Source organism: Brachyhypopomus gauderio, chromosome 2, assembly GCF_052324685.1.
Source record: "Brachyhypopomus gauderio isolate BG-103 chromosome 2, BGAUD_0.2, whole genome shotgun sequence".
Taxonomy (NCBI): domain Eukaryota; kingdom Metazoa; phylum Chordata; class Actinopteri; order Gymnotiformes; family Hypopomidae; genus Brachyhypopomus; species Brachyhypopomus gauderio.
The window spans coordinates 21603370-21630058 of record NC_135212.1 but is presented as its reverse complement, the minus strand read 5'-3'; the positions used below and the strand labels follow the sequence as shown (position 1 = coordinate 21630058).

The following is a 26689-nucleotide window of genomic DNA, read 5'->3' as shown; positions in this document are numbered from 1 at the left end:
TGCCGTTTTGGACTCCATTCTTCAAACTGTTATCTCATAAAGCCAACAGTGTTTATTTAGAATGAGAAAATTCCCAGTTTGCATAAATATTTGCAAAGGCCTATGAGGATTATGAAACTTCAGGTTTTATTGTTGGGCCTGTGAATACTGACTTTATTATGAAACCTTTGAAACCCTTCAAAGGCATTACTGCCCCACAGTCTTGATGATTAATAGTGACAAAATGGAAGTCTAATGCTGAATCCGAAATGTCGTACTTAAGCAGTAGGTACTAGATTTCAATGCAGTACCTTCTGCTCAACCGTTAAAACAGTGCTTTCTTTCAGTAGGTGACTGGGCACTTTTCATAACCAAGGACACACTGCCTGTTATCTCGTACTGCTTTGGCGTATTGAATAAGAGGGACGTATGGCATTTCGGACGGAGTCTAAGAGACATCCTTCATTTTCTCAAACACAAAACAAAGTGGCTTCTCTAATAAGACGGGTAAAATGCTTACAAAGTGTAAACCTTCCACTCACCGTGGAATTAAACTTCTGGCATAGGTGACCAGCTGCCATATTGATTATAAATGAATTTCGATATATGTTATACCAACATATTAACTACAGTTCAGCTACGAGGCTTCCTCATGGCAGTAGATGGCAGTGTTGTGCAATACTTGGTGTGGAGAGATAGCACATGCTGTTAGACATCAAACAGATAATCAGCATAATTAACATAATTCAAAAACCTTCAAGTAAATCTACCAAAATGACAGAAATGGCACAACGGGTGTGTTAAAAACAGATTCATTTGTTTATATAATATACACAAACACTTCTGTAATTGATTTAGTTTGACTGGCGTCTCTACATTGGCCCGGTGTGAGTGTAGGCGTGGGTGTACATGTACCCTGTGTTTGATTGGTGCCATGACAACTGTTGGTTTCATCCTTGCAGCCTGTTGTTCTCTGAGGCAGCTTGAAGTGTTTTAGAAGATGAAGAGGAAAATACATTTCACATGCATATAGATTTTTTTTCTTACTTCAAAACGCAAATTTTTATATTCATCTGCCATTTCAAATAGGTCAAACATGGCCCGTATCTTGCTATATCTATCATTTATTTTGCTTGTTTTTAATCAATATGCATATCGGGCTCAAGCACAGCAAACAAACACTGTGTAAATAACTACATCTAAATATGTCAACACATGCTGAAGGAAATGCTCAGAAGGAAATGTTTAAACGCTTGGATGTACAGATGTAATTTCACTACTGTCCAAATAAAAAACCAAAAGGTGTCAGCCAACACTAGTGCAGGACAGGAGCTTGAGCCAAGATATATTTATATTTAACGTAGCTATTAAAAACCACATTACCACATACTGCTTCCTAAATCTAGTTGAATTAAACAGAATTTTTCTAAGGCATTACTGAGAAACAAAAGCAGGAGGTGTATCCTTCAGAAATGTTCTAATGTATCTAATGTTTATGCAAGTAATTTTGTATAATATATTGTGGGTTTTCTATATTGTGGGTTGTGTTGTGTTTCATTTCCTGGAGCGCACTGATGTCATGACTGCAAGTGTTTTCACTTCAAACTCATTCAGAACTCTGTCTAGGAAGTTATCTTATCTTATCTTATCTTATCTTATCTTATCTTATCTTATCCTCGCCTCTGAGGATGAAGGGGATTTATCTACTGTCATTATCATGTCTTCATCAGTAGGCTGCCCTGTTAGAACTGCATTTGAGACCTTTCAAAATGTTCAAATACCTACGAGAATATAAATCAAGCAGTTGGTCAACGTGATTTATCTAGGTTGCTATCATCAGTGTTATCAGTGTCACGAGCAGTTCTGTTCTGTAGAAATCTACACCAAATGTATGTATTTGCTGTGCTTTGAAACAAACATTTTTGACATTCTGTCAAATGGTATGTAACACAACATTCATTTGGGGTTGTCCAGAAGGCATCTCCTTTCGCTGGTGTGTCACTGAATTAAGCCTATGACTTTTGTTGAATGAATCGTTTGACAGTGAAATGTTGCATTTTTGATTACATATTCCACTACCATCCTTTGTACCTCAGAAGGCATCAGCACATCACCAGTAAAAACTCAGTGATCCTCAGTGTGCTGTGCTCTTCCTACGCTTCTTAGGTGTTATTTGAAGTGTAGGAGTACCAGACAGAGATCTGTGGGGTGGTGAAATCTCAGTTCTAGCGGGAGTAGCATCTGAGCAATGAAAAAAGGTGTTACCTATGTCACATAAGTGATCATTGCCGTTCAAAATGCTTTTTGCAAAAAATAATGGTGCATATGTCATTAAAGTAACAGCAGATTAGAAAGATGCTTAATTCTCAGCCTACAGCTGGAGTTCTCGGTGAGACTTTAAACAGAAGATATAGGTCAGCTACATAGCCATCTGTGAAACTCCATTCAGCACGTAGTATTCCAACACAGCTGCATCCACACGTCAAAGTGACCAAGCCGCACTGAGCTAAAGCTACAACTCAGCACATGAAAGTCCAACAAAGAAAATAAACAAGACAAAAAGTAGGTGAAGAAAGTTCGACTCATGTTCATTCTAGTCTCTCATCTTTTCAGGAACCACACACTCCTCAAACCATCTTCCAGGCTCACCAGGCTGGGCCTACATCCCAGTCCAGAGCCTGGCTTTGTTTTGAAGCAGGCAGGATGGCTGAATTACATGACAGTGTGTAGAAGTTATTAGTAAAACTAGTTAAATATTCACTACATGATTATTAATGATAACATTATCACTATGTCTTTAAAAGAGACCAAAAGTCACAGATCAAGCTGCTACGTGGCATCTGTGTAGAGCTGCAGGGTCTACAGTTGGATAAAAAAAATATATATATATTATTTTGTTAATGTCTAGTTAATTATGGCTAAATGCAATTCAAGCGGCTGAGGGTTAAGCTCAACAGGTCTGATTACTAGTCGAGTACTTTAATCATTAAGCTACCACTGCCCACACATATTATCCTATGATGTGTGATCTGGTATTGAATGTTCATTACTCATCTCAGTGTTTCTGACAGCATTTCCATGTATGTTGGTTTAATATTAACCTGACGTTCATAATTGAAACAATCATTGACATGAATTTATGTTTGTTTTTGTTTTGAATTTGTTTTGATATTGTCACGGTACGGCGGGCCCCTACCGGGGGCCTCCGTCCACAGCGGCAGTTGTCGTTGATGTTGTTGTGTTCGTCCCTCAGGTGGGCGGGGCCTGTGATCCGTCTCACCTGAGGGTCGTTTGTTTGTCTATATATGTCTTGTCTTTGTACCAGTTGACCGCTGGTTATTATATCCTTCATTTGGATCAGTTCGCAGGTTTGGTTTGCGCACTTTTTCAATTAAACCATACTTTTTCCCTGAGACTTGGCGTGATCGCTTCCATTTTATTTTGCCCACCCTGCCCGTCACATATATTAGATGTCAAGCTAAGCTAATGATGTTCATATCTGCAATGGAAATTTTAATTTAAATTATGTAATTGTTTTTTCATGCATTATTTCAGACCAAAACACAGCCTTGTAAGAAAATCATATAGGGTTTCCAGGCTAAATATCAAAGTTCATTACATAACCATTCGCTTTAGTGACTGGTAATGGATTATTTATAATATCATGTATACCATTATCATGAAATATTTTTTTTTATATATCACAGTTATCAATAGTTAAGTTATTGTGGTATATCATTATACCCTTAGCTCCAAGGTTAAATCTCTAGTGGAAGAAACAGGCATAGCCAGTAGGCCACCATTCTGACTTTAAGAGTTTATATGTATCCATTGACCCAAAAGGTTAAAGCTTGTATCTAGTGCCCTAGTATTCCGCTTACTGGTCTTAAACAGCCCTCTAAAGGGGTGGCTTATTAAACATCTAGTTTCTAATTTGATGTAGCTTTAATGGAATGTGTACATAATTCATTGCCGTTTTCTCAATTTGGCATTTTTAATGTAAAATAGGCAATCTTCATGATCCATGTAGATTCAGAATGTTTGTAATATGGGGGGCTTTCTGATGGGAGTGATGGTTCTGATTGGTTGGCCTCTAGCCAGAAAACCAGCACTGACAAAGTGATTTAATTTAACTGCTGTTGAGGAGGTCGTGCTCCCAACAGAGTACACTAGGAAGTGCACTACAGTTAATCAAATTCTTCTAAAAGTAAGTATGCTTAAAAATGGATGAACATTAATGTAATACACCAAATGTCAGTTAAATAAATTGTCTTTATTATAATTTATTACAATTTATAGTTGCAGGATTTTTCTTGTTCAACAAATTATAGGTCTGCACAAACCTTACACTTGAAATAAAGGAAATACCAAGAAAGTAAACAGTTGTGAAGTATTGTAGGGATGACATATAGTAACAATGTGGATGACATGAACCTGGACTAATGAACTTAGAGATGAACTTTAGTGTCCAAAGCACAATAATGGAAGGCAAATATGTAGTGTTGAACAGAAGAGTTTACGGTTATCAATTTTTATGGCACCAATCTCCTTTAATCTCATCTTAAAGGTGTTTAAAGTGAAAGCATGTATTTAGTTTACAGATGTGTTAATATGGTCTTCAAACTTGTGGAACAGATTTGAAAATGTACTTTAAAATTGGAACAGTCTATTTTTACATTTAATGCACATTTAGTCCTAACAAATATAGACATCCATTCTAATTTGGATGACAGCTCTAGAATTTCATACTGTTCCATTTTAACTAAATAATTATTGGTACCAGTTATAACTACATTGATTAATTCAAGGAAAACTGGAAAATTTTCACCTGGTGTGAAAGTAACCCTTAGCTTCTGCAGTTGTGCACTCTAAAGACTCGTTCAGAATGAGTTTGTGGATTGTTAGCATGCAGCTAATGGCTGTCCTGTTCTCAGAACAGTAGATAGCAATATTTAAACCTTATAAGAAAACTGTTCAGTTTGGTTAACTGTTCCTCCTATACTAAAGGCCACCAATGTGTCTTTCCTCTTTTTGCTCCTGTGTACCCCAGTCCTCCTGTGCACTCACACCCAGGCGAAGTTTTATAGCGGCATCACACAACAGCACATTTAAAATAGAACACCTTTCATTTCAAACACTTTTAAATATTTTAAACCAACTTGTGTGTAGTTTTTTTACTGGGAAAAATAATGACAACAATAATTTGAGCATTCAATATTCAGGAACACATTGATCAGAAAAATATTTATGACCCTTAAATATGCTGACGGGAGAGTTTAATCTAATGGGAGACTACTGGGTCACATTCAGTCTCTGTAATATTCTCAAAAAGGTTCCACATATTAATGTGGGCGTTTGTTATTACAGCAGTATGCTTCATAAACCTCTTCTTAATACTTATGACATCAATGTGAGAGATTACAAGAGGCAGTGATTGGCTATTGAGCTGAACGGCAGATTGCTGTTAAATTGGAGACCACATAGAAATACTAGTGTATGTGCACATTTAGTGTAGGTAAGGGAAGACCCTCTTACATCCCCACACCATGAGTTGGGGTCGCGGGCTGATTTAAGCCAATGGTGGTGCACAGCCACCCAGCAAAGTCCACTTCTTCTGCTTCTGACATCTTGATGAAGGGATGAACCTAAGGAGAACAGCACCATCAGTCCATTTCATTTGTCCTCCAAATGAAACTTGAAGTGAAAGGTGGGGGGGGGGTAGTAGAGGTACAATTAATGACAATTGATTAATTAACAATTAATGTTTCTTACCATGAGCTGCTTCAGATCCGCCCTCTCTGCAGGATTCTTGATTAAACTGTAAAAAAGTAAAGTGTGACTATGTATACATGTATGGTGGATCCACGGGTTGTTAGCCCGCAGGCTTGAATAATCAGTGCATATTTACATTTTAACCACTAGATGGCACGGCAAGCATTTAGGCAGTAACATGGCTCTTAATGTGCCTTGCAGAGCAATACTCCAGCACCACAACCCATTTAGAAGCAAACCACATTTGTGTCTTACCATTTGTTAACAAAGTCTTGAAATTCTGTGCCAAAGATGCTTGGCAGCTTGGGAGGTGGCTGAAAATAGAAAGTTGATTGAGTTATGGCCAAGGAAGCCTGCCACAAAATGCACACCTTAATTCATTTAGTGCCACACAGTGGCCTGGTCATCCTTCAGCAACAACTGTGCATGTACCTCGTTTACAATGTAGTCGAGCAGCTCAAAGATGGCCATTGGCGGTCTGCTGTCAGGTCCGTATGCTGTAAAAACAAGAAGGTACCCAAGCGTCAACAACACATCATATAGTCAGAAGCTTATGAATAAAAAGCATTGCAGACAGAACAATATGGCAAAACTATGATCTAATTTCTTTTCCATATTTGTCAATATTGATAATTATCATGATATGTAGTTGGAGAATGCTGCCAGTTTAAAGAGCTTCTTATAAAATGATTGCAAAAACAGAATGACTTGCGAAATTTGTATAACTGCTAATGTGCAGGATCTGGCTTACCAAAGCAATACAACATGGCTTGTCTTGTAACTTAATAAAAAATGTAAAGAAATACCAATATGAACTAAAAACATTTGGCAGTGCAGCAGACCACTCAAATGTTTGCAGAGGTGCAACCAAAACGAAAGTAAACAAATGTCTCCCAGAGGCCCCGACATTTAAATCCAGCTGTAATGTAATAAAGGAGGAAGGATCATGTACTGCACCTCCATCTCTCAAACACTTTAATGGTAGAAAGCTGCAAACGGTGAACACTGAGCTTCTGAGTTTCCCCCTTCATATGGGCCGCACCATCCCCCTCTCCGTGAGGTCACTAGGACGGTACCTCTTCGGGTCATGATAAAGATTTGGTCTACTCTGGTCTACACATATTTTGCAGTCTTAATCTATGCTTCAGATATCTAAGCCCCTTTCATAGAACCGATGTCGTGTTAACTTTGTGTCCTCAGCTCGGGAGGATATTGTGAGTTCACTTTCACTTCCATTTTAGTGGCCCTCACTGACTGCCTTGGTTTTTTTCTTTTTCCAAGTCTCCGCTGATATCTTCTGTGTCCGCTAGCTCAAACATTGCTTTGTGGTAGGAAATGGGTGTGTACTTTAATGTCCAAGCCAAACATTAACTGGCCGTTCATTTCTGTTGTGTGACGTGCTGTTAGATCTACCCACATAGAGTTCCAAGCTAGAGTTTAATATGTCAAAATGTTATCAATATTACCAACAGAAATTTTATTGTGATCCTGCATTTCCTTTATGCTGTTTCGAGTTTTATCAGCCAGCGGTAGAGTTCTGCAGACTAACCCTACTGAGACGAGCCTGAATGAATGTGAGAGTTTCCAAACACCCCTACACTCCAGAGAAGGGAGGCAGGCACTCACAACTGCCGGGCCGCCCCGGAGGCCTGGGCTTAGGGGAGGCCTCGCTGGACGAGGGGTCTCCCTCCATGGGGAAGCCGAAGATCTGCTCCAGCTCTTTAGCATCAGGTGGCGGGATGGGGAAGCGGCCAATGGCCATCTCCACCAGAGAGAGACCCATACTCCAGATGTCAGACTGAACAGAGTAGTGAGTTCCCTGCAGGCGCTCAGGCTGGGGAGAGAGAGACAGAGAGACACAGAGAGAGAGAGACAGAGAGAGAGAGAGAGAGAGAGAGAGAGAGAGAGAGAGAGAGAGAGAGAGGCAAGTTGGATCCAAAAGGAAGGGATGTGGTGACTAACTCAAGCAAACAGACATTTCTATGAGATGCTACAACTCCAGCGTCTAGCCGCAAGCCTCACTGGAGAACACCTGCCATGCACCGCCCAGCGATACTCTTACTACACATTCACACATAATCATGTTCCTTTTCTAGCACACCCAACCCATTACCATTACCAGTATGTGTGTGGAATCAAAAGGAAGATTAACATCTTTAAGTTTTCATTTTTGCTATTTTACTGAAAAGCTGTGGGTGGGGGAGGGGACTTCAGTAGATTTTACATTTTCAGATACTAAAATGTAATGTAAAACCTAATGCAGGTTTTTTCAGCTTTAATCCCAGCTGTATTCTCCAGCATTTTAATCATGACGATGCTGATAATCTGGCCATTTCTTTTCACATAGCCACAAATCATTTATAAATCTGATCTTGGACCACATATGAAAGTGACTCAAATCTGAAAAGATCAGATTTGTTTGTCCACACACCCATGAAAAAAATCAGATTAGTGCCACATTAAGGCAAAAACAAATCTGATTTGAGTCGCTTCAGGTTGCTGATGTGTCCCCGTGAGCCAGAGAACACCTGAGAAAACACAATCAAGGCAAAGTAAACATTTTCAAGATTTTCAAGAAAAATCTTTTTCCTACGGTATTTTTTTTTTTAAAGGTACATAGTAACAAGCAGAGAAGGCTCACGGCTGGTACAAAAGAGCTTTGGCTGCATCCCATATCGAAGTGCTATACTGCCAAAAAACACAGTGTAGGCTTACTCACAGACATGTAGGATCTGGTGCCCACAAACGAGTTGGCCATGGAGTCGATAAGCTGTCCGCTCACACCAAAGTCACACAGCTTGATCTCACCACGTGAGTTCACCAGGATGTTGGAGGGCTTTACATCTGCAAGAAAACAGAGCCAAAGGCAATGGACAAACGCTTAGGACAGGACGGAAAAAAAGGTGCCAGCAAACAACAGCGACCTCGTTTACCTCTGTGCATGATTTTGTGCTTCTCTCTCAGGTAGGACAGCCCTTTGATCACCTGAAAAAAAACAGGATGTGACATGATACGTAAATAAACAAAATCAAGACACATTCTAAAAAGTTGAATCAGCATCTGCAGGTAACCTAAATATCTGAGGTGTTACATCTTAAACCTAGCTAACCCATTTCTTCATAATCCTAAATGACAGGAACCATGCCAGCTATATTAATGTAAATGTGACTCTTCAGGAGGAGGATAATTGATACGAACCGCAATGCTAACTTTGCCCAGGATCTGCTCTGGAATCTTGCCTGCTTTCTTCAGGGACTGGTCCAGTGAACCACCATCCTGCATAAAGTGATCAGTCCATAATCGCAAAGCACCCATATCTTTTTAGATTTTAAATGTTTAAAAGTGTTATAAAACTAATGTCTAGATTTGGTCTGTATAAAATATCAAATAATACCATTAAATAGACCACAGCAAACATTTCCAGTATGCTGAAATTTTCTAATTTTCTAAGATCTAATAAGCAACTTACTGCTTGAATTTTGAAACTTTATTTTGTAAAATGAAGGGGGGTTGATGTGTTTTTTCTGTTATTTAATGAGGTGTATGAGACATATACCATGTGCTCCATGCAAATGCTGATCTCCCCATCGCTGTAGAAAGCCCCGTAGAATCCTACAATGTAGGGCGAGTTACACTCGTGCAACACTTGCAACTCTCGTATGATCTGGTTCCTGATGGCTGGCTTGATCTCCAGGTGGATCAGCTGGTGGGTCAAAGAGAACAGATAGCTGATGGGAAATGTAGTTCTGTGGAGTACTGTGGTGCCAAATCTTCAGTGATGCCTCCACTGGGGAGTCTCCGGGCCTGTAGGGCCCCAGACCAGGGAGCGTGAATGCTGCATAACTACACACTCTCTCAGCCATAAACTAAGTCAGCCCTAACTGCATACACTGCAATTTAATAGGTGCTTCTTGTTCTGACTTGCATTTTATGAGCAATTCTATCGCTGATCCCTCACCTGTCAAAGAATTATCTCGGTGTGCAACCCATATCCAGAGAGCAGTGCGATCTTAGTTCTGAATTTATGCTCCATGAAATTATATTATAATAATTAAATCTAAATCCATGCTTCATAGATATGTCATAGCACAAGAGGATAGCATTGTATAAAAAGGTGCTACATCAAAACTGTTGGATGTCAGTGGAGGGCCAGTGAGGTAAAGGAACCTAAAGACTAAACGTTTCTGCTCTCACCCTTGACTGGGGCACAGCAACAACAGGTAGGACAAATGTCTGAAAGTCAGGGTAGTTTTCCTACCTTCCTGGCCATGATGAATCCAGAGGGTCTGTGCAAAACCTTGAAGACCACGCCGCCGTTGCCCGCGCCCAGCTCACAAATCTTCTCAAAGTCATCATCCTTCAGCTCGCCCACCTTCTGCTTCTGTGTGAGGAAGGCCTCCAGGCGTTTCCGCTGCTGCTCGTCCAACTCCAGCTCCTCCAACTTCTTCTGCAAGGCCTCCAGGTTTGTCCTACACACACACACACACACACAACCACACACACAGACTCACTACTTCCACAAGAATCAAGTACTGTCTAAGAAGTCAAAAGAAAAAAAAAGCTTTTCGTCGTTTCTGTGTTGCTGAAGTTTTCAGCTGATGAAAATATAGTCTCAATATAGAAGATTTATTTACCAAAACCAAAACCATAGTATCTGAGCAGACCTATGGAAGCTCCATTGAGTAATTGTTTTATGCGGCATATTTGATGAGTCTGATACCAGCACGCTGATCACAGCTCACTTTTGTCCATGTATGAGTTTCCCTATGTGGAATCAACAGAAAGGAACACAAACAATAACTCAGAAACATGGTGGAAACTGACCCCTACTTTTTAGACAAGACACAGCCAGTGTGTGTGTGTGTGTGTGTGTGTGTGTGTGTGTGTGTGTGTGTGTGTGTGTGTGTGTGTACGTGAGGGTAGGGGTTAATGACAGATACCAAGAACTCTGCTTGAGGAAGTTGAGAGTTCCTCTGAGCATGTGCAGCTCTCACTTGGCTCTGTTGTCATGGTGATGCATTTCCTTGGCTTTCCATGTGTGAAGTGAACCTGACCGACCTTCTATTTTTGATTCTACTCTCCATCTCTTCTTCCTCTCGGTCTCCTCCTGTCTCCTGCAGCAGAGCTGCAGCATAAGCTCTTGAGCGCACGCCTTAAACGGTTGCCTCATGCAACAATGCTACACAGCTAACGAGAACAATAATGCAGACAGCCAAACAGCGACATGCAGATGGAGCCACTCTGCTCTGTCCTGGTGTATTCGGCTTGCATTTATTCTCACATAAGTACTTATGGGGGAAAATATCCTATTAGCCAACTAGGCAAATACCAAAGATGCAGATCAATCATGCCCTGTTCAAATTTAAATGTTTTAAAGTGTCGATCTCCAATGATTACATGCGACATTAGCGTTTAAAAAAATCTCTCAGAGATATTGATTTGAGCTGGCTACAGCAGTAATATTGACTGCACGTTCCTTGGCACCGTGCTGATGGAGTTGCTTGTGCTTGAGTTCTGTGAATGCGCCATACACCAATAACACGAATGTTCATGTGCATCCCAAGCCATGAAAAAAACTCAAAAACCTCAAACATCAAGAGCCTATTGTTGTTCATACCGCTCAGATGTACAAGAACCTGCTTTTTTTTTGCCAATGTGGGACCAATCTCAGCATCAGTCTGGCATTAGAGATACATTTACATTAAATCTTGCTCAAGTGACACTCGAAAGAAAACATATTGTTGTTGTTGTTTTTTCCATTACTGAGGACCTTTGAAACAGAACAATACTCCAGCGGTCCAAAGCACGGGCCCTCTCCATCTCAACCACACACACACACACACACACACACACACACACACACACACACACACACACACACACACACACACACACACACGAGGATGAGGACTGTGTGTTCTCACTTTCACCAACGAGTCCAGCATAGTCATGGTTACTAGGTTGCCACGGCGTGGGTGGTGTGGGTGGAGTGAAGAGGAGGTGATGGTGATGGCAAATGGTTTTAACACATGGAGGTGAAGAGAATGCTCCACATCCATCTCACTGCATGTGGGAGGCGTGACAACAACCTACACGACCAACCCACCCGCTCAACTCCAGCACGACACACTCTCGTGCTGCATTTAGGACTGCCAAGCTTGTTACTACTGACAAAAATCTGCAGTACACTGAGCAGAAACACTGCAATCGGCTACACGCTACTATTTACAATTTGCATGTATTTGTCACAGTATTATTTCTTTGTGATAGCAAATGTTCATAGCTTGTTAACCGTAGTGCCATGCAAGATCTGCAAATTTAAAAAGAATCATACAACTTACAGACATGTTTGTCAGACCTGACTGAGAAGCAGATTGAAAACACCAGTGCAGATGTGATGTTGGCTGGACTGCTTCGTCAAACACGAAGGAAAAATCTCTCGTGTGTGTGATTAATCATTTACACATGCATCCCCTAAACAACTCCAGTACACAGTAGATGGGCTGTGGCCCAAGCCCAATGCGGGTCAATGCGGCAACTAAGCTCGTCTCCTCTCTCCGACGCTCCTCTGGGGGGAGAACGTCGGGTGGAGAACGTTGAGTGGAGAACATCGTGCAGCACCAGCTCTTCACTGCAAACGGGCTCTAAATCCTCGGAGGCACAGAGCAGTCGATGCCGCTCCAGGGCTGGAGCTTAATGATTAACCGCTCGCCTGATTATCTCTATGTGGTCAGTGAGACTGGCACATGGATTTAGTGTGAACCAGGACAGGCAAAGGAACCCACTGTGTTCTCCTTCATGCCTCATTATCATGACTGGAACCACTCTTTACTACAGCATGGTGCTCATGTTCTGTGCTACATGTTTACTTTGTACTGAGAGGCATAGTAGTTCCTATATATAACAAATGGGTAGCAGCAGTAGGACACAGCTGCTATGTATATATTACACTCGTGCACATGTGTGTGTGTGTGTGTGTCATATGAATGATGATAGATAGGAAAGAAGGTTACACTAAAGTCTACAGCTCTATGAGTAGTCCGGGTGACTACTACCATGCAACCAGAAATACTTGCTATAAGCCGTCCCCACATCTCTCTCTTTTACACACACTTACACACACACACACACACACACACACACACACACTTTGGCCAGTTATGACCAGTTACTCTTACCTACCATGGGAAGCGGTATTCCACAAAGCCTCTCTGTAAACCGGGCTTCCGCAGGCTTGAATCACAGTTCCACAAACATACATTCCAAAGTCTGCCTGCTACAACCTGTCCGGTCCTCGCTGATGGAATGTGCTGTCCAACAGAACACCACAGGCCCATGAAACACGGATTCTTAACCGGGGTGGCATGACTTTACAGATCTAAGCCTGTATAATACTCAGAGGATCAACAGGTTGCTGGGCTGTGAGTTGCTTGAACTCATATTTGAATTATCCTCAGTGACTGAAACTTCTTCAAAGGTGTTCATCACAGCTCCAGCACCAACACTGACTTTGACGCACCTGAAAGTCATCAAAATGAGCTGAAAACATTGTAGTGTCTAACCTGTAACCACCAGTGTGTTACTGCTCTTCAGTATGAATGCCCAATACCTGAACAGACATGAGTGAGTATAAAGTGAGACATTGTGTAAATTGTGTAAAGCACAATTGTTCCACACCTCCTCCACCTCCACCTTTAAATCAGAACCAGCCAGTCAAGGCCGAACAGGGAGACTGAGCACTCAGGAACCCGCAACAAGCTGCAGCAAAAGAAGCAATGACACGGAGCAGTTCCTCCAGAGAAGAACAGGACCACCAACCCTCTGAATGAAGGCAGCAGAGGAACAAGAATCCCTCTGCATCACCAGCCCCAGCCCTGAACAAACAGGCTTCGCATGCAGTGCTGGTCCGTGTCTGTTTATAGCGCCAGGCACTGTAATTGGCCCATCACGACCGCTTATCAGTGCAAACCAAGGCAAGCTCACCCAGCTCTAAAAGAGGAGCGTGTTGTCACAACTGTTCACTGTCTCCATTTATGTTCACATGCCATAAAACTTTGCCTGGGCTTTTAGCCACCTCACAACCTTTTACTCATGGCTCTCTGTGCTTCACATCATATAATCACACCCTACCTTCCTATGTCTCTGCTGGGGCCTGCTCGTGTGCTGAAGACTAAAAGACATGTCTTACATATGGCTGAGAGGGGGCGAGAAAGCCTGTCGTGAACTGGTTGCTATAGGAAAACATAAGAGCTTCCTGTGTAGCAAGAACTCTGGTCCCCTGCTACTTTTATGGCCATGGTCTGATTTTGTAGGCAATGAGTAACACGTTGTTTTTAAACATTTTTTCGTCCAACATTTGCTGTGGCATTACAACTGTCAGGTGTATATTCTGATTCTAATCACTCGCCAATGATGACATTCATAAAAGGCATTCATAATCCTTTCCTATGATTACTACCAGACATTAACAATGTAGATTCTTAGTCACTTCGATTCAGGCGTAGTAAGTGTATAATTGACTTTTCTTATGAATAGGCTTACAGTCTAGGAAACAGGAAAACAGACTAGCATACTTACTCTGTAGCACCGGTTCCGTTAACAGCGTTTCCATCAGGAATTGGATTGAGTTGGATCGGCTCTGGCTTCCTCCTTTTTTGCATTGTTATCAACGGATTATTCAGCAATCAAAGATAAATCAAAGCGCAAAGAAATCTGACCAGAAGCACCAGTGTGCTGTCGAGAGAGGGATCTGATGTATAGCCTGTGCAGCTTATCACACCCAGGAGATTGCTTTGTTTTTAAATAGTCATAAAATGTTCAAACTCGGTGAGCTGAAAAACTCCGAAGCTCTTTCACGCGTCTGCCTCCTGACTACGATGGTGGTTTTAAACCACTGAACAGACGATAGCAGTGCGGACTAACGTACCGACCTGGGTGGATATGACTGTGGACGGATTCGAAGACGGTCTCATTGCGTCACGAAAATATTTACATCTGTCTTCCGGGCAGCATGCACAACGCCGGCCAAGGGCGACATCTAGTTGTGAACGTGCGGCACTACAGGTTCTCTTGAGAATCGTGTGGCTCTTCGGTCGTTGTTGGGCGAAGCTGCATTCGGTTTTACTCAAAAATGTACAGTCAGCATCTTCTGGGGCAACGGACGCACGCTTGTAATGAATGTGAAGCAGGTTTTTAATACTGTTTGCCTAAGATAGTTTTTTTTTACTATTTCTGGATTTTCGAATTATAACTTTGAATGTAACTTTTTTAGTTTTTTGTCAAAAATGTTTACACTTATTTTACCCAACACATTTCACAACACAGTTGTATTTCTAGTAGGCGCGGCCTTGGGTTCCGATGGCGTAGTGGCTCGCGCTCGGCTCGCGGATACGGTGCGTCGTTTGTTCGAACCGCGACTATCATCACCGTCGGTGCTCACGTGCGAGTTCCCTAGTTTCTCCAGTCCTTACTAGTATGCTGGAGTTTCTGGCTCTCGCAAATAGAAAGACGATTCCTACCGACAGTTCCTGACAAGTTGTTGGGCCAACTGTGCGATGGTTTCATACAAAGTCGTTTTATGAATATGAGTAAGGAACATTAGATTGTATGGTAAATAAGGTTAATGCTGAAAAAAAACATGAAGAGATTTCATCAACACAGTTGGTTTGTGATTTTTTTAAATGATAATAAGAAGATTGTCACGCTGTGTGTGTTTGAAATTAACAGTATAAATCAACAGTATGCAACCCCAGAGTTGCATTCGACTACTCGTCGAAATGTAATATATCAGTTGAACTTGTTGGACAGTTCTCCAAAACAGAATCCCTTAATCATCAGATTCTACATAGCCCCCCGGGTAGTGCTACTGGGAGCAGATCTGGGTAATTGCTGGATTTGCATAGTACACAAATGCTCTCCCTATGAGCTGCATCTGATCTCATTCAAATGAGACACTGTCAGATTAATGATGCCTCATATTCAGAAGTGTAAGCAAAAGTTTAATGTTAATTGAGTTTGCATTTATAAAGAATGATTCATCATCTTACACCTTTTTCCATAGCAAAGATGTCCTGTTTTTTTAATAAATGATATTGAAAATGAAATTTGGGATATAATATTTTTTCAGTGGATGCCTTTTCAGTTTGTGTACCAAAAAGGTGCATAATAAACAGGATCAAAATTTTAGTGTGGCCCATACTGTAGAAATAGGACATACATCACATTAGCTATCTTATTAATTCACACAACCAGATATGTGTAGGGCCAGTGGAGGAGAAGGGGCTCAGATGAGACAATTATTTACGTAAGTCGACTTATAGCCAAGGGACTGGCGGGAATACCGTACCACAAGTTCAGGATGTGTGCCATCGACTGAAGCCTTGTCAGTGTACCCATATAAAAAAAATATCAAAATAGAGGTTCCCTAAAGTATAATTCCAATATTATTTAATGATTAAATTCCCCGTTGTATTGGTAGTATTGGTGGTCATGAAATTAATATAAACAACCAATTTGTCTACAGTTCTGACAGCTGATGGTGGTTTGCCACATCTCTAGGATAAAAAAATGTAAATTTGCCATATTTTGTCAATTGTGATTTTTCACAACAATCAAAATTTATCCTCCGCTTTTTACCCATCTGTGCAGTTAGAACACACACACACACACACACACACACACACACACACACACACACAGTAGTGATTACTAGGGGACTGTAGATCACACATGACCAGAGCGGTGGGCAGCCCTAGCCCGGCACCTAGGGAGCAGTTGGGGTTAGGTGCCTTGTTCAAGGGCACCTCAGTCATGGCCTCAGGTCTTGTGTGTGTGTTAATCAGTTGTGTCTGAATTTAAGCAGTGCTTTAAGTTGGTTGGTAATCACCATTACCCAATACCAGCACTTTAAATATGCTGTACTGGGACTTTTTTCCCACCATGGAGGTTGCACCCACATGTGCTCGCTCTGACCCATCACGGTGTGCTTTTGTCGCATGAAGCTGAACGATTAACACACAGTAGATTGCGCCCTCTTTTAATTTCCTATAGAATAAATAAGTGCAAATATTTTTTTCGTCCAGGTGCTCTGCTAGAATAATGCAATGAATGGCATGCTTACCTGTTTCAAAGGCTCTGTAGTATATGGTAAGTATGAGTAGTTGGTTTTAAACACAATAATTTTCTTTAATGAATAGGAAAACAAATGGATTTGTACAGGTTTGTGACTCAATTAACTATCATTAATGCACATTTGAACCAGTTTTGTTCTGTTTATTAAACAAGAAAGGGTAAACACCACCTTAGGTTAAATTTGAGTTTAGCCTCTTTTTGAGAACAATGTTAATTTGTAACAACAAATGTGCTTTTAGCCACAAGGCAAAGGCCCTGCTTTTGCCATTAAAAAGCCAAGGCACTCTGAATCGAACCCACGACCCTCCGGTCACAAGACCAGTTCCCTACCACCAGGCCACCCCTTAAGATAGTAATTTTTTATTGATTAAAATGGCAATTTAAACTGAATAAAACTTTTATTTAAAACTTTTACAGATTATTTACTTTTCAATTTCAGTGTAGACTGCCAACTGTTTGAGTGTATGAACTGTATGCTTGATATAACAGCATAAAACACCTACTAGTCTACTTCATTATGAGAACAATCAATCACAGAAATTATAGAAATGATTCAACATTACATGAGTATAAGTTGAAGGGAAATATGAACTGCTCTCCATGAATGGGCCATTTGAGCTTTCAGATGCAACACCTACAATAAAAAACAATGTCAGTTGTACATTGTTAGGATGCAACTACAATTTAAACATCAAACATCTGTATTAACTCCATGTTAACCTGAGGGGGGCAGATGGAGCACCATTTGAATTTATCCACATGGCTCTGCCTCAGTTTACCCCACATGCACCATTTGGGGAAAAGTACTTAGTTCAGCAACACTTCTGCTAATTCAGTCACGTGTTTCTACACACTGGGAGTTCATCAATATATCTGACATAATTTTTTTAACTGAGAGAAATGACTTTTCAAGTGAGATGTGAGTATACCTTATATGCACAATGTGCATGTGTGTGTGTGTGTGTGTGTGTGTGTGTGTGTGTGTGTGTGTGCCTACCACGTCATGAACATGGCTCTTCCTTCCACTAAAGATAAAAATTGAGAATACAAACTAAATTATGAATCATATGACAAATGTCATGTATGATAGGAGACAGACAGATGGTTGTTCCAGGTGATGGCTCATCTTACCCACTTATCTTACCCACTCATCTTACCCACTCACCTTTACCTTATCCACTCATCTTACCTACTTACCCTTACCTCACCCACTTATCTTACCCACTTACCCTTACCTCACCCACTTATCTTACCCACTCACTTTTACCTCACCCACTTATCTTACCCACTCACTTTTACCTCACCCACTTACCTCACCCACTTATCTCACCCACTTATCTCACCCACTTACCCTTACCTCACCCACTTATCTTACCCACTCATCTTACCCACTTACCCTTACCTCACCCACTTATCTCACCCACTTACCCTTACCTTACCCACTCATCTTACCCACTCACCTTTACCTCACCCACTTATCTTACCCACTTACCCTTACCTCACCCACTTACCTCACCCACTTATCTCACCCACTTATCTCACCCACTTACCCTTACCTCACCCACTCATCTTACCCACTCACCTTTACCTCACCCACTTATCTTACCCACTTACCCTTACCTCACCCACTTACCCTTACCTTACCCACTCATCTTACCCACTCACCTTTACCTCACCCACTTATCTTACCCACTTACCCTTACCTCACCTACTTATCTTACCCACTCATCTTACCCACTTACCCTTACCTTACCCACTTATCTTACCCATTCATCTTACCCACTTACCCTTACCTCACCCACTTATCTTACCCACTTACCCTTACCTCACCCACTTATCTTACCCACTTACCCTTACCTTACCCACTTATCTTACCCACTTACCCTTACCTTACCCACTTATCTTACCCATTCATCTTACCCACTTACCCTTACCTCACCCACTTATCTTACCCACTTACCCTTACCTCACCCACTTATCTTACCCACTTACCCTTACCTTACCCACTTATCTTACCCACTTACCCTTACCTCACCCACTCATCTTACCCACTTACCCTTTCCTCACCCACTTACCTCACCCACTTATCTTACCCATTCATCTTGCTCTTCCCATTGTCCCCTACTGCAGTTTTGTCACTTTTATGTTTTGCACTTAATTGGTCCTTTGCTTTCAGCATAATGTTCATAATGTACATTCAGTTTCTCAAGCCACTGTAATTCCTTCAACTTCTAAACATGGAAAACAAAATTAGGTAGGACAGCCTATTTTTTAATTCACTTTTTATATGTCCCATCACTCCTTTCATTTTTACTTACTTTTACATGAAACACGGTAAACTCAAACAAAAAAAGTGAGACATTTTACTTTTATTATTTCATTTCATTAAATAATTTACAAATAAATTGCGACAGCATACAATTTCAAATATATAGTTTCAAACTGACTTTCGTGTTAATATTCTGATCTTAGTTTAGTCCAACTAGTGAATACCTGTTAATTGGCCTACCTCTCCTAGTAAGTATTCTTTCTCTATTTCACTGCTCATTAATTTGTAAAGTGTTAAGAAAAAACAACAAAAAAGAAACTATAACTTTGAAACGCAACGTGTTGTTAAAGCCTGTTTATTAATTGGATTATCAGCAAAAATCACACTTATGTAACTGATGTTGCTTACAGTTCAGCGCCTGACTCAATAGGTTATGGGGGGTGCATTAGACTAGCTCTTGCTGAGCAATTAAATGTAACAATTTCATTACCATTGCCACCTTTTCTCAGGTCAATTGAGAACCAATCGTGCTGATGAAAGTGTCCTTCATTGCAACATTTTGCGCAATTATCAGAGGGTTGTTGTTTCCACATTCAATTCCAAAATTAAAGGAACAAGAAAGAAATCCGATACAGTGCCCTGGGTGTGTTCACAGCTAGTTATGGCCCTGTTAAATTAAGCATTCTTTGTACAGTGTAGCGGGACGCAAGCGACGCTGCCAGTCCTTTAACACATAGGAATAAAATAACAAACAGTTTTGTGCTAGCCTATAAAAAAATATTGCTACAACAAAACTGAAAATAAACTCAATAGTCAAAATCAAAATGAACACGATCAATAACCGATACAATAACAAACGGCGTCGCGTGAGCAACGGTCAGCTCGCGACGGAAAAATGTGACAAACGAAGCGGACCGACCCGAAGTCGCGTGCGTTTCAAAACAGGCAGAACGCGCTCGGGGGCACGGCACGTGCAGCCGGTGACGTCACGTGAGTTTAAAACGGGGCCGCGCTTCAGACGGAGTGGGGTGCGCGGAAAGCGCTCGGCTGCAGGACCGGTCGGCGGGGATGTTTCTCGGTACAACGTAAGCTATCCTGCAGGCTCGACACTGCCCTGTTGACAGATACAAAACACCAACCGAATTTATTCATCTAAATCCATATTTCAAGATACTTCACTGTTATAAAAAACCAGTAAGACAAAATCTGCGAGAAAATGGACACAAAAATGTCAGACTGGAAGACCAAAGGTGAACGGTGAGCGCGGCTTAAAAGCAGCGACATTAACCATTTCAAGGTAGGCTGCGCGACTGTGATTTTGATCTTTAAAGCCACTTTGTTAGACAAGTTAATGTGAAACTGTTTGGAAATCTAAAGTAGACGTTTTGTTGTTGTGTTTTATACACGTCGCTCTTCCAGTGAACTGTGCGTGATTCCAAAATGCTGCCCCATGGATCTGAAAGGCTTTGTGTAAGATTTGGTGGGATAGTCATGTCGATCATCCATATGTGATAATTAGCGCAGTAAAGACAACAACTGAGACAAAAACACAGGCTAAGCATCGTATCCTGAGATTAAGATGAACAAACTCATACAGTTTAATATTTGCTGCGGTTCTAGGTTATTCCCAATGCGAATATAGTGTCTTTAAATTCCTCTGAGGTAATGCGCATCGCTATAAATCTACATTAATTAGGATATTCATTATTGTCTAGTTTAACTTCTGTTCTTTTGGATTATTGGTTTGACAAATTAGCCGTTTTTTTCGGGAAGGCTCATGTTCATTTAATCAGTTTATACTATGATGTTCTTGAGTGAGTTCATCCTTCACTGGTGTTCCCACTTGTCTTTATGTGTCTCTAGTTTAGTGATGAAGAGCTGCACTAATTCAGTAGGCAGTAAAGCCCTGTGTTGTTTACAGCGCAGATGTTTTCTCTTAATTGACACAATCCGTAGGTCTATAAAAACACTACTTGGTGATTAATTGCAGGGAGATTATGTAGACATCCTGAGCCCACCAAACAGACAAAAAAGGACAACAACCGTCAGTTTTGTTTCATTTTTGTATTTTGAATGTTCCTAAAATAATTTTTTGTTTGTTTTGTCACGTAACTAAACTTTTGTGTCACTAGATGGCTCTATTGAGCAAGACTTCGGCAACATGCCAGCGTTATTTTCCGTGGTGTTGTGTTAAAGAAAACATACATGGTCTACATAGTCTAAAAATGCAATTTGATTCCTATCTGACTATCTTTGTAAGATAGCATAGTTTAAGGACATGACATTTGCGTTTCCAAACAGGCTGAACGTCTGTTTTGTTATCATGCCAATGTTGGGCATAAGAAACATCACAGGGCCCTATTCTCGTCTGCGTTGGTGTAAGATCATTCTTAATTATGATGAGCTGCTGAGCTGGGTATTCACATGCATCTCCCAAGTCCACGATAATAATTTAAACCCGTTAAAACTTTTTACAATATTTACACCATGCGACAACCCTTGTCAAAAGATGAGTTGCCCTCGTTTCTTTATGATGTGGTGTTGTTACTGTTAAGTTTAGTAAGAGCACAGTTCTTAGTACCTAAATATGATTATGGCTTTTATTTTAGTTACTTGTGGAATATTGGTAGGTGTTTTGCTTTGCCCTGGTCAGTAGCGCACACACCCTTCCAGCAGTCTGTCAAAAAGTCATAACTGTCATAAACCGCACTTTGCCAATCCAGTAATGCAGCTCTTGTTTGCTGTCCTGAGCTTTTAGGCTAATTAAAAACCTCTCTTTTTGAGGAGATGGTCATTATTTGCCTGCTGTTTGTTCTTTAAAGTGACTTGTTATTCCCCCATAGTGACCCAGAGATCAATGCGTTGCATTTTTCTTCTTGCTTCTTTGGCAAAATATCAACATATGTGTGTAAAATCTCTGTTGTTCATTCAAATGTCTCTCGAGCTCACATGTACACTTGATTCGAGGCTGATCGCTTTGTTAGCCGCATAAGTCTGCATCTTTCAAGAAGGACTCTGTTTCATGTGCACTGAGTACAGTTCATAACTCATGTTCACAGTAATGGTTTGCACAGAGTTGGGCATTTGTGCATGACATGAATGTGTTCTAAATGCACATGCCCCCCCCCAACCAGAGGAGCATGACCTTGATGGCATTGTGTGCGCAGCGTTGTGATATTGTTAAGTTGGTGTGTGTGTGTGTGTGTGTGTGTGTGTGTGTGTGTGTGTGTGTGTGTGTGTGTGTGTGTGTGTGTGTGTGTGTGTGCACGCTGACGCATGCATGTGTTTGTTTGTGCATGTGTGGATGAGGAGCCTCTAAACAATCAGAGATTGAGTGAATATTCACCTCCGCTCAACAGAGTGCAAGATCTGATTCAGTCTGACAGCACTTAATGAAAAGGAATCAGGGACATTTTCTGTTGAATTTCCCAAGCTTTGTACAAAAACGAGACTTGAGCTGAGGTTGAGATGCCCTCTCAGTCCTCCACCGCCGCCTGGCGTGTTTTCAGTTTACACCCTATTAACCCTTTCAGCTGCAAATCCTGATGTTCACCACAATCAATACACTTAATTAGTGCTGATTGATGAAGGAACACTGCATGTGTAGTGCTGACAGTTGTTTGAATTCCCAAGGACAACATTTATTGGCATGCAGAACTGTGCTGCTTTGCTCACCATAATAAGTTTGAAATCAGATTTTAAATTATAGCTCATATTTGGGCATGCATGAAATATTCAGATTTGATGATGTTTAAAGGGATAATGAGACTCATTTCAATTAGTTATTGGTGGAGGCAATTAGGTACACAGAACTGATTAATAAGAATTCATCTGCATTCAGTAGCTGTTTTCTCAAATCATTGCACATAGGAGGTATTGCTTTGTTGTAGACTTCACAGATAATACATGTTTAACTTGTTTTTCTAGTTCTAATTATGCTACTTATAATAATTATTTAAAGATAGCAAACTTTATTATCACTGTATGTCAGTAAGGCCTAAATCTGAGCATGTAGCTTGATGCAGTTTTGAAATAAGGACATTAGTTTAGGACTTCCTGTCAAACTGCGCAATGTTGACAAGTATTAATGCAGAATGACGGTTGGGGACGTAGTTCATTTTTATCTAAATTGTGAAAGTGCTCCATGCTTGTTCATCACTTGCATCTGAATAGCTGTAAAAACCTTAAATCTGATTTAAGTGTTTCTCATGATTTAGGGTGGACTAATTACTGAATGGAGTGCTTTTTTAGGCACCAGTAATAGGGTTGTGTGTGTGTGTATGAGAGACAGAAAGAGAGAGAGAGAGAAAGAGAGAGAGAGAGAGAGAGAGAGAGAGAGAGAGAGAGAGAGAGAGAGAGAGAGAGAGAGAGAGAGAGCGAGAGATCACTTAGATGGCCCAGCTGTGGCTAAAAAAGGTATTGAGGGGCTTTGTGCTTGCTCAAGGTGCTGTAAATTACACGTGTGTTAATGCTTTGTTGCTTTGGAGATTTATTACCTTCTGCATTTCCCAATTATTGCAAACAAGCTTAACTTAAGAGCAACAGAGGCAGCAAGAATTCAGCAGAGAGCAAATGAGACTTTTCCATATAGACGTTAGATTAAACATGTGTTCTTTAATGTCCTCCAATACCAGCAAGTGACTGCATTGTCAAGTCATGTAGAGGTTTTTCAGTCTTTCTAAAACTACTGGCCTTTCCAAAACAAATGAATTAAAGATTGATGAAAAGGGGAACAAATAGAAAGGAACTGAGTACTTTAGTGAACTGAAATTGCCACATAAAATTAAAATTAGAAAGATTTTTGTCTTGAGGCAGTTTTATTAGGTGTGTAGTATATTTCAGATGAATGGCTGGGTAATTCTGAAAAAAAAACTTATTTTTTTCTCATATGATGGTGATTAATAATTTGATTCATGAAAGTGCTTCTTTGATAGATTAAATAAGGCAATACATGTCAGAATGTCCTAACCTTCCAAATCACGTTAAAAACATACATATATCTGGAAAAGGTGTGCTATGTGTGAAGGGAATAGACAGTTCAAGATTGAGATGAAACTAAAGGAAGCGTACTCTCCCAGAGGACTGTTCTTCACCACAGACCCTAAACGAAACAGCAATCCCTGACCTTTATTCTGCAAATTAAGCCATTTTTTCCAATGAGCTGACTGACAGATGTTATTTTAGCGAAAGCGCATTGAACAAAGTGCACTGACCAAATATCCTGGAGCCATGGCAACTGCATTACAAAATGCTAATGAAAAATATGAAGGGAATAGGGTTCCTGCAGATCTTGATGAATGTTCATGTTACAACTCAAAAAGCAATGCTTTGCTGATAGTGACTACATTATAACTGAGCAATAATCTAATTAAACTGCAATAATGCCTTGCTTTTTTGTGTATTATAAAACATCACAGCAGTTGTACACAGATGACACAGAGTGGCTGTTGGAGCAGTGCTTTTTAAGGGACATTAACAACAGGACCAGTGCCAAACAGTGATGTCATATCTAAGCAGTGATGTCATATTTAATAATAATGAGCCTTATTATGATGCCTTACCAAAGCATAAAATTGCTTGCTGAGATAGCAAACTAGTGTTTAAGAGTCTAAACATGTCTTCTCTGTCCCAGGTTCTGGTACATATGAGCTTGACAATGTGATTGTTAAAACATTAAGAAGAATACTTCATGTCTAAACATGAGTTCACACCTCTACACCTTTACTATCAAAGACATATGTTAGGTCCTTGGCACCCTGGAGACCACTAGACAGACAGCGTGGCTCTCTGACCCACACACCCTGCCAGGGCTCCCCGACAAGCAATAGGCATTTGGATTATGTCCTTGCTGCCACAGGTTTCATGTACAGCTGGTAAAGGATCTTTGCAAAAGCTTCTTCATTAAGAGACCAAAGATTGGTGGGATGGTTTCCTTTGCCAGAATAAAAATCAGGCATTCTTGGTGAGTGTTCAAGGTCAGCATGTGAACCAAGTCCAGACTGTTTTGGTAATTAATGTTGCAGGTGTAGGATTTTGTCATTCCTACCCCTTTTGATAATTTTTAGCAGTATTTTATGTATGACAGCCAGAAGGTTTCAAGTTACTAAAGGCTGCTGATTATAACAGATTGTTGCATATGTGTTCATTCATGTGTGTCTGTTGTGAAAAGATTAGTAATAATTCTGCCTGTGATGTGAAGGTTGTATCCCTAGACTAAAAATAGAATAGCATAGAAGTGTATAAGTATAATTATTTTCGATACTTTAAGTAGTTCTTTATTAAATTTAACTTGGATTTTTATTTTGAATAGATGGATACCAAAAGCCTGACATATCATTTCTGCATAATAATGACTTCTATGAAGATATTATCACTGAAGCAGTGTTATGCATAAATGACTCTTTGAAAGAAACAAAACTGTGCTCAGAGTAGTATAATGCATTCCAATAGCCAAATTAACATGTTTAGTGCAATAGTTTTGGTTGTTTAACGTGTTTTTCTTCCCACTTGAGCAAACAACACACCATTTCAGAAATGTCCAATTAATTTCTGCCAGAGTGTAACCTCTGCGCTTGGAATACTCCCACTGTGGATGGGCGAAGGCAGTGGAAGGAGGCCACGCTCAGGTGGACACGGCTCCCTGGATTTACCATGTTCCATGCCCTGTGCCATGGGAGTTTTGTACAGGCTCAGCAATGTTTTGCAGATGTTCCTGATTCCGTACAACATACACCAATGTACCATATAACGTATCCGAACACATCCTATGACCTTTTAGAATTACATTAGCGTGCTCAATAGCTGCCCAGGGTTGGACATGTGCATTATAGCAAGCAAGCTCCTGTTGGCTTAGAGGGATCGCCGGGGGGTCATGAGCCGTGGTGTCAGGGGATAACCGTTGTCTCATAAGGGGGGGGAAATGAGAAGATAATGTGAGTCATGAGTTAATAGACCTACAATATGTTCATCTAGTACTTATGTTTGCTTATGGATGAGACGACAGACGTCTCTTATAGCGCTGCTGTCTAAGCGTGCGCTGGCGTAACTGCATAGCAGGAAGAAACTACTATCCAGCAGGCACAGAGTTCAGGACACAACAGTATACGTCACACGTCAATGGTACATTCATTGAACTATACTTCTTTTTATTGATATATGTAAATACATCATTAGATGGTGCCTTAATATGAATATGTGAATATACAATAGTATCAATGATGTTTGGGAACTTTGCAATGGCAAATAAATAATGCTTGACCTCCAACAGTTGTTGCATAGTATGGAGGAACTTGATACATGGAGGCATTAGATGGATTATGCTATCTAGAACCCCTGGGATGATGCGGCTTATTGAAGGCTGATAAATTTCTGATCTGTCAGCAATCTCACACTGGAGAATTTCAATAGCCAAGAAGCCAATCACCACCAGCACCTGTACAGGTAATATGGGATCTGTTGAGCTCCATTTTCAAAGCTGCATCTAAAAATGTTGCATACATGTAAAACAATTTAGGTAGCTTAAAACAACTAACCATCTAG

General features: G+C 40.6%; 2 protein-coding genes and 1 non-coding gene across 5 annotated transcripts in view; 2 read left to right on the top strand and 1 right to left on the bottom strand.

Annotated features, from left to right (window-relative positions):
- Positions 1-4231: 4231 nt before the first annotated feature.
- On the bottom strand, positions 4232-14719 carry map2k1 (mitogen-activated protein kinase kinase 1). 2 transcript variants are annotated; one of them, XM_076991074.1, is made up of 12 exons: positions 14329-14719; positions 10386-10515; positions 10010-10220; positions 9308-9454; positions 8950-9027; positions 8685-8736; positions 8471-8595; positions 7378-7585; positions 6184-6248; positions 6007-6065; positions 5752-5797; positions 4232-5624 (listed from the first exon to the last, which is right to left on the bottom strand). In XM_076991074.1, exons 2-12 carry the CDS (start codon positions 10451-10453, stop codon positions 5511-5513), a joined length of 1173 nt encoding a protein of 390 aa, XP_076847189.1. In that variant the 5' UTR covers positions 10454-10515; positions 14329-14719; the 3' UTR covers positions 4232-5510. The 2 variants fall into 2 exon arrangements, with proteins under 2 accessions (XP_076847189.1, XP_076847183.1); XM_076991068.1 differs by lacking the exon at positions 10386-10515.
- A 473-nt stretch (positions 14720-15192) lies between these two features.
- Positions 15193-15320, top strand: LOC143508997 (small Cajal body-specific RNA 14). Its single transcript, XR_013129573.1, has one exon.
- Positions 15321-20175: 4855 nt separating this feature from the next.
- megf11 (multiple EGF-like-domains 11) overlaps positions 20176-26689 on the top strand; it is a 95555-nt gene continuing 89041 nt past the window's right edge. Inside the window, exon 1 of one of the 2 annotated variants that reach the window (XM_076991041.1) lies at positions 20176-20235. The gene's annotated coding sequence lies outside the window, so the exon portion shown is untranslated. Of the gene's footprint in view, positions 20448-26689 lie in introns of both variants that reach the window. The other variant, XM_076991032.1, reaches the window with a different exon arrangement.